This window comes from Ursus maritimus, unplaced genomic scaffold (assembly GCF_017311325.1).
Source record: "Ursus maritimus isolate PB19 unplaced genomic scaffold, ASM1731132v1 scaffold_5, whole genome shotgun sequence".
NCBI classification, from domain to species: Eukaryota; Metazoa; Chordata; class Mammalia; order Carnivora; family Ursidae; genus Ursus; species Ursus maritimus.
Window position 1 is genome coordinate 65,255,238 of NW_024426663.1, and position 14,152 is coordinate 65,269,389.

General features: G+C 43.5%; 1 protein-coding gene across 2 annotated transcripts in view; it reads right to left on the minus strand.

Moving 5' to 3' along the window:
* Positions 1-743: 743 nt before the first annotated feature.
* The window catches only part of GRAMD2B (GRAM domain containing 2B), a 66,439-nt gene continuing 53,030 nt past the window's right edge, over positions 744-14,152 (minus strand). For both annotated transcript variants that reach the window (XM_008698993.2, XM_008698992.2), the window contains 9 exons: positions 13,625-13,720; positions 11,645-11,716; positions 11,465-11,545; positions 8,914-9,025; positions 8,221-8,343; positions 7,404-7,491; positions 6,437-6,541; positions 4,882-4,975; positions 744-1,969 (listed from right to left, as the gene is read on the minus strand). In XM_008698993.2, coding sequence (XP_008697215.1) covers positions 1,928-1,969; positions 4,882-4,975; positions 6,437-6,541; positions 7,404-7,491; positions 8,221-8,343; positions 8,914-9,025; positions 11,465-11,545; positions 11,645-11,716; positions 13,625-13,720 — 813 coding nt within the window. In that variant the 3' untranslated portion in view covers positions 744-1,927. The remainder of the gene's footprint in view (positions 1,970-4,881; positions 4,976-6,436; positions 6,542-7,403; positions 7,492-8,220; positions 8,344-8,913; positions 9,026-11,464; positions 11,546-11,644; positions 11,717-13,624; positions 13,721-14,152) is intronic.

Here is a 14,152-nt window from a genome sequence, read left to right on the forward strand (position 1 = left end):
TCCTGATAATGAGTGATGTTGAGCATCTTTTCATGTGTCTCTTGGCCATCTGAATGTCTTCTTTGGAGACACTTCTGCTGATTATTTGTTTTTTGGGGGTGTAAGTTCTTTATATCTTTTTAGATACTAGCTCTTTATTGAATGTGTCATTCGCAAATATCTTCTATTTTGAAGGTTGTCTTTTAGGTTTGTTTCCTTTGCTGTGAAATTTGAACCTTTTAAAGCTTTTCATGTTCTAAAATTTGTCTGTATAGGCGGCTTACCCATTCTTGAATCCCTAATGGGTTTGGACTGTACTGACATAGAGCTTTTATGAAACTGGAATGTCAGACCCAAGAACAGTTCTAAAAATAACGAATTTGGCCCTTGTTATGAGAGTGTACTCCTTGCGTGACACTGCTGTGTGCTAGAGACATCACCACATTTGAGCCTCCCAATGACACTTTATGCTGGTACTTTCAGTCCCGTAAATAAAATGGGAGAAAATGCCCCCAAATTTTCAGGTCACACAACTCATAAAATGTGGGCCCAGGAATAAAGCATCATTTTTCTGATTTCAAAGTTCATTTTTTCCCCCTTGTATCAGTGCAACCCCAGAATCTAAATCATTTTTGAGTTTTGAAATGAGTCCTCAGGAGGAAAGAAATACGGGTGAGTTGGAAGTAGAAGAGAGGAGGTGAGCAGCAGTTAAAAAGGCCATGTTGTCTTAGTTGAAAGAGTTTACAAACTGACAAAACACAGTGTTAGCAGGGCGTTGTAACCAATGAGTATTTATTAAAAGCCAGGGGGGTGCACCCGGCACAGCTCTGGTCCAGTAGGCTGACAAATACAAATGATGTAACCAGTTCATTTATTAGCTTATCTGATTAAACAAAATACATTTCATAGAAATGATTATAAAATGCATTGCCAGTAGAAACAGAATATCATTTATATTACAGATCTTATGGTACCTAAATAATTATTAATAAAAACCAGCCAACCCATATGGTAAATAGAAGTTAGGAAACCACCAGTTACTTCTTTTAGTCAGCAAAAGAGGGAAGCATGCATTGGCCACGCCAAGGGGTCTCACCATTCCACAGAGGCATCCTGTTTCAAAACTAACACAGTCCACGTATAAACTTAAAAAATCGGTGTTTTCCATCCAGTATCAAATCATACTGTACTTTTTGGTTTAAAGATTAGTTTTGATTTCAGAGTAAGTTTAATTTAGTACTTCAGTCGCATGTGGTTATAGATTCTCGATCTGGGGTGGCTGACGCTCAGTCCAATTAAGTGTTAGTCACAGGAACAAAACAGAACATAAACAGGATGTTTTTAATCTGCTTTGTGATATTCTTGCCCGTACTGAATTGAGAAGATACACAGGGTGATTTAAAGCAGAACAGAACAGCAGAAGGGCGGAAAAGAAAAAATGCTGGTGTTGTTTGAGGCAAGTCTGTTTTTGGAGAGTCAGGGCTAATTCTTGAAAGGACCGTATCAAGTTTTTGGCACAGGATCTCTCCCTTACTTCGAAGGTTGGTTCAGAGGGGTGTAAAGGAGAGAAAAGGAGCACGGAAAGGACTAAAAAGGCACAGAGTGGAGTGTGTTTGCTGACACAGTCATGAGAACTGTGGAACCACAATCATCTGAGAGAGAGTGTCTACCAGGCTCTTCCTGAGACCTCCAGAGATGGGTCTGTTTTGTTCAGGCAGCAGCACTGAAAACTTCCTCAGAGAGACAGGGTCAATGTTTATTGCACAGGAACCGGAATTACTCCCCCTCCCCCCTTCCTGAGCTGGAGACCTCCACGTGCAAACATGGCGGGGGATGCCTGGCTGCTCGCTCCTCTGGCCAGCAGGGAGCGCCCCACCAGAACGCCTAGGGGAGCACCTTCTTCGAAGGGAAGCGCGAGGTATCATGTTGGCCTGAACTCTCCCATCTGTCAGTCACCATTCTCAAGCAGCTTCTGTAGGTTGTTCTGTATCTGGAAATAATGAAAGAGAAGTTCCTGTTATTAAAGAGAAGGGAGTCTATCAAGGGTCTGTTTGCCATGACCTGTATAATGTTTGAGATTAATCTGTTCTACCTTGAATAAGAAGCGACCCCCAGGGTTCAGTTTAGATCAGGCAAATGCTGCTTAATGGAATCGAACTCTGTTGATAATCCACTTTGAAAAAAAAAAAAGGCTAAAAACGAAAGAGTGGCACAAAGATGAAAACATCTGGAGAGACCAGAGAAATCAGATGGAAGGAAAAGAACAAAAGCTTGGCAGCACCAAGTGTGACCTAAATGCAGATAACGGGAAACCGATCCTTACAAAGCCTGTGTGTCATGTGGTGTCTGATTCAATCCATCAATGTTTAACACTCCTGCTAGATACTGCCCATTTCCCAGAAGACCGAGTTTCACAGGCCCAGGGTCCAGGATGTATCTTTGGATCTCAAGACAACAGTATAGTGTTGGGCATTAGACGTGCTCAGTAGATGTTTGTTAAGTGAACTTCCAAGAATTCTGAGCAAGAATTCTCAAAAAGCAATCCTGTGAACCCCATGGAACAAAAGAAAGATTATATCTATATTTATATCTATATCTATATTTTTTTTTTTTGGAGAGGGTATGAGCATGAGTTGGGGGAGGGGCAGAGGGAGAGAGAGAATCTCAAGCAGACTCCCCACTGAGCACGGAGCCCCATGCAGGGCTCGATCTCACAACCTGAGCTGAAACCAAGAGTCGGACATTCAACAGACTGAGCCACCCAGGCGCCCCAGCTAATAAATAGATATTTTTGTAGAACAGTGTGTGGTGTCCCGCAGGCACACAGGGTCGGAGAAGAGGAAAAAGATCTAATGTGTTTGTGCCGGGAGCTTCATGTGTGCTGCCCTTCACCACACTCCACTGCCACGCAGAGAAGGTTCCACACGTGGAACTGGGAGGTCATGAAACCAGAGCAGTCACACAGCCACGAAGGTCTCGCTTCTGCTTCTCTGCTCCACCACAAATGCCATTTGCGGTGCTCAGAAAATAAGTATTTACCTTCACGACCCGTAAAAGCATTGCTTTCATCCCCACCTTGTTCCTCCGTCCTCTCTTTCCTGCCTATCCCACAGGACCAAAGATGAGCAGCAAAGCAGGCGTGGGAAGGAAGAAAAAGAGATCACACAAAGGACTGATGACCAAAACATCGGAAAGACACCTTCAAAGACAGACACCCAAAAGTAAAAGCCGGGGGGGGGGGGGCAGGGCAGCTGCTGCTGCACCCCGAGGCTGTGCTGCACGGCCCCAGACGGCCTCTGCGACGCGGGGCAGACCCAGCAGACGGTACAGGGCTGTTCACGCAGAGTCCCTGGGGCAGTGTGTGCAACTTCCAACATTTTAGAACTTCAACATAGGCATTGGGGCCCTAACTCCACGTTTTACTGCTGCTGCTTCGGGGCCGAGGCTGCTGCTGGTACTGCAGGCCTCCTAGCTGAGGAGCTGGGCTCTGGAATGCACAGGACGGGGGCAGCGGTCTGCCTGCCGTGGACAGGCTCTGTCCCTCACTACAGCGTGCGGTGCCCTAGCCGGGCCTGGCGCAAGAACAGGAAGAAATGCAAAAGGGGACGGGCAGGAATCTGAGTGCTTCTGGCCCAAAGAATGCCACTGTGTGCCAGTGTGAGCAACACAGACAACGACCACTGTCCCATTCTCTAGGCCCGCATGCAAGCCAAACGTTGGTAAGCATTTCATGACACATCAAGAAATTCTCTTCAAGTCTGAGCAACGAACATTTTAGAAAAGAAAACATTTCTGGTGGCTACCCCCGACCTTCTCTAGGATGATTCTGGGTTACGAAGAGAAAAAGTTTCCAAGTGTGTCCACAGATCCAACAGGAATTCTAGGTCATCCTTTGGTTTAGAACTGAAGTTTGGAAACTCCTTGGCTCTCAGTACTTGAGCAGCTGAACGCTAACTATCATTTAGTCCAGCAAAACCAACCTCATTTGGTTCATTTGTATTTCACGTTTCTTACCAAGTAAGCACGATTGCACTGGTAGGGAGAGAGCCATTGAATGCTGGGCATTCGTGGTAACGGCCTGAACTGAACCCTGCATTTGAAACCTTTCCTGAAGGTTTAGGGCCAAAACAGACCACCAGATGGAAAAGATTGACATACGGGAAGGAGAAGTGAAGAAATGTTAATCAGGTTTGATTCTGGGCCGTTTCTCCTGTGCCCATTTTCCTGTCCGCCCTCCTCCTGGCTTCAGAGAATGACACAGGCTTCGGGACAGATTTGCTCGAAAATGGCCCTACTGTTAGATGCTCTGAAGAGGGTAAAGGTACATCAGTGGCTTTACTGGCAAAGCCTCAGGTTGGACTGTGAGGAGCCGCGAACACAACTCCGGAATCAGAGCTGGTTCAGATTCCAGATCTGCTAGCTTGCTCTGCATGTCTCGAGTGAGTTACTTGGAAACTTGGACTCTTCCTCTGTCAGACAGAAAAGTGACATCCATCTGGCAGGGTTCTAACAGAATGAACACAGTATTTCACGTATGGCAACGTATCAGCCTGGGTGGAGTCGGCCACACTCTGTGGTGAGGACCCTCCCTGCTGTGTCCGTCCGCTGAGCCCTGTGTCAGCGGTCACTGGTCACCAGGCCCTTGTGGTAGAGAGAAATACTTCTAACTAAGGAGGAAAAGCCAAAGACACACCCACAAGGAGAATGAGATTGAAACCTATTTCCTGGTGGAACCAAAAAAAAAAAAAAATACTCTTTCCCATTTACTGTGACATCCCCTGGCTGGGTTTGGTCATGGAGGCTGCTTGCTATACCGCAAAGGTGTTTGCGTGCGTAACCGCTGCTCTCGGGCCATCAACAGGCACTACAGTTCCTGCTCCAACCCAGGAATAAATGAGTCACCTTTTCTAATTTCATTATGTTAGCCGTCAGCTCTTGGCAGAGGACCTCCACGTTTAACTGTACTTGTGACCCCAGGCCGGATGGTGCTGTCTGTCTGTAAGAACAAAGAGAAAAATGATTGTGGGCAGGAGTGGCAAAGGAAGTGGAATGCATGCATTTTAAATTTATTTGAACAGAAACCTTGGTGAGTCGAGCGTGAGCATTTCACTTGTTAACGTTGGAAAGGCCCTGTGGTAATGCCACCGCTCCCGACTGGACAGTGAGGACTGTATCTTAAAAACTCAGCTGGACGTCTCTTAAGCTCTTTTTGTGGAAGTGGCCGTGTTGTGCCTTGGCTTCCAAACAAACAAAAATCAGGCAATTCCGCTCAAGCACATGGCTGCTTAGACCTCTTGTTCACCTCAGATCCTCGCTGTCCCCACCAGAGCAGAAATAGGCAAGACTTACTGCTCTTCTCAGTCGCAGACTTATTTTTTTATGGGAGGAGGGACCGTTTACACAGGAAGTTTCAGAATGTGTAGGAACGTCTTTAGTCAAACTGCTGCTGACGTGTGAGACTTTTGTAGTTTTTTTTTTTTTTTTTTTTTGAGACTTGCCATGCCCAGGTATCTGCCCTTGTCTTCTAATCTAACGGAGGTGATCATTATTTACTCTTTGAACTCTTTACGGCCTGGGCTCTTCCCCGGAGCCCCCCGGGGTCCTATACCAGCTGAAACCGTAGGAAATTGAGTCTCTAGCACGTGGTACAAACTCTGTAAACGAGTATCTCTACTTTTAGAACTTGGGTTAGGCACCTGGCTGGCTCAGTTAGAAGAGAATGTAGACTTTTGACCTCAGGGTCGTGAGTTTGAGCCCCGCCTTGGGTGCAGAGATTACTTAAATAAACAAAACAAAACACAACAAAAACCTAACGGCTTTAAAAAAAAGAACTTGGGTTAAAAGTTTGCTTTCTAACATGGAGTAATTTATTTTACTTTTTAGGTAATGGATCAAAATCCTTATGTATATGGATTTGAAGAAAAGAGCTCTCTGTCTGAATAGGTTTAATTAGGTCAGGCATGTTAAAAACGACTGTGGTGGAAAATCTTCACAGATGCATTCAGCTAATTACTAGCCACAGAGACCTTAAAAGCGGTCAAGAGTTTCATCAATATATGCGTTAATATAAAGAGATAATACATGATAAATGAGCTGAGTTACTTCAACTGCTTCTTTTCTATTAATGTCATCACCCACTGCTGTTTTACTAAGATAAACTGGTATATTTTAATAAATGGGCCAAGGTCACAACTGAGTCTTAGGCTACCAGAACAAGATAATGTAAAATCAGGCTTGTTTCTTGATAAACTGGCAACACTCTAGCAAGAACGGTTCAGAGTCACAGCCTTCATTTCTAGGACCCTCCCACCTACCCCTTTACTTCCCACAGATACGCTTCACAAAATGTCTCACGCAGAACGTAACCTCAATTCACGTTTGCTAAAAAGGGTGGTCCGCGCCCGGTATTAGACTAGTCTCCGTAGCAAGATGACGGCAGGGCAGGGAATCGTCTTACTCATGATGATGCGTGTCCACGACGGAGGTCAGTGACCCCAGCCTCTCTTCCAGAGTGTTAATTCTGTGTCTCATGTAGAAGGTCGAGATGATTAGCGCACAGACACTGGAAAGGGATCAAAGAGAAATTCTCAGTAAGCCCGTGAACTGACATTCATGAAACCATCAACGTAGAGCCAGTGTTGTACCTTTAAGGGAAGATCCTCTCCAAAATTAACTTGCCAAAGGGACTTGAAAAAGGTCTTTTTTCAACAGGTGGATGGCTTGTGACAAAACTTGAGAGACAGAACGGGATTTAAAATTTCTGGCCGAGGTTCCTCGGTTTACAAACAATGGCCATTCTACTAGGGTCTCCTCAAGGCCATGCCCAAGGTGGATTACCAGGCCTGTGCTCCTTCCCCCGTGTGGTGCTGTGTCCCCTCCTAGAGGGCCTGGCTAGTGAGGCCCCAGTCTTTTTCTCTGGTGACTCACAAGTTCCCTTCTTTATCTGGAAACAAAACTGGGCACATCCTCCATGGTAGTAAGGAGCAGCCTAGAACTGGGTCAGCCGTTTTTTCAGAAAAACAACTGGTTAAAGGCTGGAAACTAAGGGGGAATGTCTTAAAGTTGTTTTGGCCTCTGTCCAGAGGACATGGGATAGATGAGAAAATAAATAGTGAGGCCAAAGGTGCTTCATCATTCACAGAACAGTTTTCTTACTAATGGTATCCACTCAGAATTTAGTCCTGCTGGAATTGGCCCATTTTGGTCTTCCTTCCTCCCTTCTATTTATTTAAATAAGGGGATGAACAGGAAAATGTGACCTAAGCCTAAGGAAAAAAAAATGTGGAATAGGAGACAAAAATTGTCAAAGGAAAGATGTGGGTCACATGAGAGACAACTGAGATTTACAATGATGGTTGGAATCATCAGATTATTCTTTTAGAGAACTGAATGATTTTAAGTCACTCAGCAATTCATCTACTTACACGACTGCGTAAAATATAAGAATATGGTGGAGAGTTGTACATGTCTGAGACTTGACTTTGTGTAAGACTCCAGTGGTTTCTGACTGACCTGTTGTGGGGGGAAAAACAGTTTTAAAACTACAACACACTCCTTCCATCCAGCAAAGTCCCTACGGGGAAGAGGTACTTGAAAAAGGTCATTATTCCCAGATAATAGACATTGAAGAAAACATTGACTGAAGCCTTCCAGGTGTCTGTCCTTGCTCTCTTACCAGTATAATTGGTAAACAGCTATTAGAATACTTACTAAATAAGCAACAATTTAAAAATTTGAATTTTATCACCAATTTGTGAATAACAATCTCAAAATATTAAAAACATTGAAGGGACCTCCAGGAAGGCTGTGCACCTTTGTATCCCTCACAATAAAGCACAGAACTGGCTATTGTTTGGTGAATGAATACATGAATTAATATGCACAGAACAAAGACCTACAGTGGGAAGGGAGGGGAGGGAATATGAAGGCGGTCATAAAGTGAAATATGAGGGCCTTTATTTTTTATTGAAGATTTTACTTATTTATTGTGAGAGAGAGAGCGCAAGTAGAGGGAGGGGCAGAGGGAGAAGGAGAGAGAGAATCCTAAGCAGACTGAATGCTGAGTACGGACCCTGATGCGTGGATCGATCCCAGGACCCTGAGATCATGACCTGGGCCAAAACCAAGAGTGGGATGCTTAACTGACTGAGCCACCCAGGTGGCCCTGAAATACGAACACCCTTTACAAGTTACAAGCAGATCTGCCACCATCCCCTTTACCCAAGACATTCTGTTCCTTACCATGTACAGGGAGACTCTTGGCTTTTCCTTCAGGCACTCTGTTCACATGGGCATCCGCCCGAGTTGGTTTTGTTTCTCCCTTGGAGACGTTCAGAACTGTCTGGGATTCGGTCACATGGAAATCTATCAAGCCAAAATGGGGCACGCTAAGTTTTCTTCCCAAAGCATTTAAAAACACAGCATCAACCACAAAGCCAATCAATCTCACAACATGCATAATGGCTGAGAATATAAATGGATCTTCTCAAAAGCTGGTTCAATGGTTAGGTATTGAAATTCAATGCTTAAACAAGTAAGAAAATGGTAGAAGGACAGTCTGTCCTTCGCCCACTGACTCATGGGGACCATTCAGCTAGAACAGTGAATAATAGGACTGTAAGAAGAGGTAAAAAACAAAAACAACCCAACATTTTGTGTTTTTCTCTTTGAACCACCCCAACGTGGTGTCAATTTAAGAGATATTTATTAAATGTGTATTATAAAGAGAAATGTTTTTTTTTTTACCAAGTAGACGATTCCTTTCCCTGAAACTTTCCAATTACCCTCTCTCCAGAGTCCCTTCTCAATTGTTGTTAATTCGTCCCTTCTTAATTAATCGACAAGGTGGTTTTTATTGGTTTTGTTTTGTCTTACAGGGGTGAGATGAGGATGTTTGGAGCATTATATTTTAGTTAACACAGAAATTTCTCAGACCTCGAGAGTTCTCTGATTCAGGAGTCTGAGACCCGGAGCTGCTGTATCCTCCCATGTCTTGCCTTCTTTGTCGAACTACTCCATCCAGATCTGAGAATTCATCGTTGAAATCCTAAAGGGAAACAAGGAAGAGTACAGAGTCCCATTCCCCACAGTAAACAGACAGGCCTCTGTAACCCCCAGCCCTTTCACTTAGGCCTCACCTATAAAATAATGAAAAAGAAGGGAGGATTACCCCGTACCACTGGGATTTCCCCAACAGATGGGAGTATCTGGTGATCGAAACAGATTTTTCTGGGCAATTAAAATTCTGTCAACAGTGGCCAAATTGTTTGAAACAACAGATGTCTAGAAAAAGAACTGCTGATGACTGAAAAGTTTCCAGGGTCAAACTGGAAAAGTCTCATTAGCATCGTGTAATGAGAAAAAGTGATCGACACAGATGTATACGAGAAAAAAATAGATGCCCAGTTTTCTAAATCCATGTTCTAAATGTGAAGGTATTCTTTAAATCGTAGTTTAAAAAAGGTATTGGAAATGAAAAGAAAAATGGCTTTAACAAATTGGACACTGAAAGCAAAGTTTTAGCTTCCCCCCATCAAATTAAAAGAGAGTCCGTGCTGTCACTTTCGAATTACAGAGGGAGGCCGAGGGGTGATCAGTGGGGAAAAGGCACTGTTGTTTTACTTTATTTCCCACTTGTTTCCTCCAAATGCTTAAAAACTGAAGGGACCACAGGTGTCTTATACTAGCTATCTTTTGATCATTTCAATAATTCATTTCAATTTTATGCAAGAATCTATAGGGCATAGAAAGTTGAAGAATTAAAGTCTTTTCGATTTAATAAGTATTGACTAAATGCCTATCATGGATCAGGCGGTGTGCAAAACTCCTTAGACAGATGACTGCACTTAATCTCCGTGGCCGCATCAGGAGGTTGGCATTTTGCTGGATGAAGAAACTGAGTCACAGCAGTTACAGAGCTTGTCTGATGGCATAACTCAGCTGGGTGGAACCCAGATTTGAAACCAAGTTTGTTGGATTCCAAATCATATGTGTTTGCTTTTATTTTGTAGTACTTCCCACTACTGTTTTTCCCCCAGGGTATTTATTTTTAATTGAGATAAAATTCATGTAATATAAAAGTCATCATTTAAAGCATAAAATTTAGTGGTTTTTAGAATAATCGCAATGTCCTGCAGCCATCACCACTGTCTTATTTCAGAACATTTCCCCCACCCCCAAAGTGAAACTCTACCTATTAGCAGTCACGCCTAATTCCTCCCTCCTTCCCTCCCATTCCTTAGCAACCATTCATCTGCTTTCCCTATCGGTTTGTCTGGAACATTTCATATAAATGGAATTGTACCATATGTGGCCTTGTGTGTCTGGCTGCTTCTGCTTCGCGTCATGTTTTCAAGGTTCTTCCATGTTGTATGTGTCAGTACTCCTTCCTCTATATGGTCAAATAATACTCTATTGGTCCATTCAGCAGATGATGGACATTAGAATTGTTTCTATTTTTTGGCTATTATGAACAGTGCAGCTGTGAACTTTTATTTTTTTTAAAGATTTTATCCATTCACCTGAGAGAGAGCGAGAGAGAGGGCTCGGAGAGGGAGAGGGAGAAGCAGACTCCCCACTGAGCAGGGAGCCCAATGTGGGACTCGATGCCGGGATCCTGAGATCACAAACAGAGCTGAAGGCAGACACTTAACCGACTAAGCCACCCAAGCATGACAGCTGTGAACATTCTTGGGCAACTTTTTATGGGTACATGTTTTCAATCCTTGTACTACTGAACACCTCTCAAAAAGATTTTTAGATGTTAAAACCATGGGCTCGTACCATTGCACGCGAGGTATTCCAACCTTTAATAGTAATCAGTTTGGAAATAACGAATAAATACGGCTAGGACTCTCTCAGGCCAACATTATACCATCATAGGTATAAATTTTGTACAAACGGGGGGAACTACTTTCCACTGGAGATTTATTATATAGTCAATAAAATCTAAAGGGGAAAAAAAAATCTTTCACTTGGTCACTAAAGAGTTCTTTTACAGTGATTTCTGGGTATTCCTCATCTTTTCTACTAAGCTATAAAGTCTCCGAAGGCAAGAACTAGTTTTTTTCTTGGTGTCCTTACAGCATACACTAGCACAGTGCCTGGAACATAGAAGACAATCAGCGATTCGTGGGGATGGCTCAGGCCCCTGCACAGAGAGACTGGTGAATCCCTCTAGAACAACACTGACAAAGACAGCAAGATTTTACAGACACCTCCACTGACCACTCACTCGCCCAGACAGCCCACTATCCTGTTTCTTTTGTAGGACGGCTCTTTAGTTACTTGAAAAAAGCGTATGGCCTCCTACGGCCTCTCTTCTTCAGCACAGAAATGCCCTGTGTCTTCAAATTTTACCTCAGATAGTAAGGTCCTGTACGCCTTCCGTCCCCTGATCCTGGTGTAAGGAGGACTTTGTCAGTGTTGTTCACTGTGGGACACGTTCCCTTTCTGTTTCATTTAGATAGTTACACAGGCAACTCACCAGAGGCAGAGATGAAGGGCGGTCTGCCCGGAAACTGTTTTCAAGAGAAGACGGGTTGGGACTGTTCCCGACGCTCGTGTTCTGAAATTAATGTGACAAAATGAAAAACCAGATCAACTAAGAAACCAGAGGAAATATAAAGGAGAGACAGCAAATGAGGTTCAGGGAGGTTGGACTCACTTCTAAGTGTCCACACACAGATTTCAGTAGCTTGTAAGTAGAATCTCTGGAGAGTAAGGAGACAAATATGTACTGAAAAGCAAAACAGTCATTATTAACAATACTGCCTGGAAAGAAGTGAGAGTTCAGAGTGCAAGAAAATTTATCTGTATCTATTTTTTTTCCTTTCCAAATGATGGAGGCTGTTCTTTGGTCTTAAAGTCTCATTCACCCACACATTTTTTTAAAATACATTTCTGGAATCAACCAAACCTCTTCCCCCACAACGGCAACAAAACCCCCAAACCCCTAATAAAGCAACAGAGAGTAACGTGAAGGCTCTAATACACTGACATGGATGTCCCGAACACAGGCAGGCTTAAAAAAAATAATAATTAAAAAAGGCTATTGACATTTGCTACATCCTCTTTAAAGCTTATTCCCCACCCCCCCTTTTCTTTTAAGGTATTCAACAATTCCCAAGGGTCCTCTTTCTCTGTTCTGACCTAGATTTCCACTAAGAATTTCCCAGAGGCTTTCACAGGCTCGTTCTTTTTCAAGCCACTTCCACATTCTCCCTTGTACAAATATGGAGATCTTCCAGTGGATGCATATACGTAAGCAACGGGAAAGAAGTGAAATCAGACTAGACAAGGAATTTGGAGACACAGGACATAAGGAAAAACGATTTTACCAAGAACAGTACGTTAAGAAAATATTACAACTCACTCTCCATCTGTTTGAGCCACAGCATCTTTTCAGAGCCCCTTTCCAGAAGTTTGTGATTATCCTGTTCACTCATCGAGGAGAGCACTTGATAGGCTTTCCCAGCAAGTACGTATTCCGAAGTAATTAACATGGTGGGTTCTGCCATTAGGCCTAATTGCTAGTTCTAGCTCTGCTACTTAGAAGTGGGTGACACTGGCAAACTGCTCAAGCACTCTTGGCTTCAGTTTTTTTTTCCTTTTTTTTTTTTGTGAAGATTTTATTTATTTAGACAGAGTACGTGAATGGGGGAGGGGCAGAAGGAGAGAAAATCTCAAGCAGATTCCGTGCTGAGTGCGGAGCCCGATGTGGGGCTCAATCCCATGACCCTGAGATCATGACCTGAGCCGAAATCAAGAGTCAGACACTCAAGCAACCCTTGGCTTCAGTTTTCTTAACAACACCTACCCCTTCTAGGTGGCAGTGTGAAATCAATGTGAAAACAGAAGGAAAGCATTATGCCTGGGGAGAAGCACTTAATGCTTGTTAGCCATTAGTATTAAAACTTTTTTTTCCCCAAAATATTAATTTCCTACCTCATCAGAATAGCCTCTTTTATCTTTCCTCCACCCTCCTTCCCTCTTCAAGTTATCCACTAGGGTTAGAAATGGAATGCCCCTTTTATGCTTTTATAGAAATAGTAGGTAAACTCTTAAAAAATTACTTTCAAGTGAGAAATGAGTAACTGAACTATTCCGTTCACTCTTTCTGGCCAGACTGAAATAAACACTACTCTCAATGCAAATATTGCACGTGTGTGGGGCAGCCCAACAGTAAGGAGCAGCTCTAGAATTTCTACATAGAAGAACAGTACTTAAAGAAGCTGGAAGCAAAGAGGGGCTAGAAACTGGTCCTTGAGCTGACCATGCAGGGCAAGCACCGGGTTGGTGTATTTGGGACGGCTCTGGAGAGGAACCATTAAATAAGGTTCTGGGGAGGGTGGCCACCCCACCCCAGAGACTCTTCAGTCTCACCTGCCTCACCCCCTCCACAATGTGGTGGTGGTGGTTTTAAATATTAAAGAAACTCAATATATCAGTTTAGCCTCTTCTAAGAGATAAAAGGGAAAGGGAAGTTGGGAAAGAATTTTGTTTTTGACCTTGGTCGAGCAAGTAGAATTAAGTCNNNNGGAAATTCAAAATTGTCAACAATTATATTAGAATCAAGCACATTGTGAGGGGAAACGATACACAAACAGGACAAAGCGAAGGTGCCCTGGCTGCGAGGCCGACTCACCCGGTCCGTGACTGTCGCTATAATCAGGGCATTTGGCACCAGGAGGGCAGTTTTAGTTTTCTTTATTAGGGTGACTGAGAACGCCGGAATAGAGATCTGAAACAGAACCAGTTCACACGAGTTTAGGCTTCACTGAACACGACTTCAAATCTTCATGTTGAAGGAAAAAAAAATTTTTTTTAAAAGTTTAACGACAAAATCAAAACCATCAGTGAGCTCTCCAGCCTCCAGGAAGAAAAGCGAGTCTCCTCAAAGTTCTGTTTCCAAAGCCAGAGGGTAAATCTGCATTGTCAATTCTACTCGGGGGCTTGGCGAGAAACCTTTATCTTGAGACAAGGGAGTGAACGCAAAATGCAGTCATCTTAAAGATAGGCCCAGGGCTCTAAGGAAATTGTGTGCTTGTGGTCTTCCATTTAGGGCTAATCTCTGCACACCCCGCTCTCCTCTGAGGCACATGTGGGTAGGGAAAACATTGACTGGCACTGCTATAGTGGACCCACCACTGGACAAAAAGTCTGGGACCTGAAT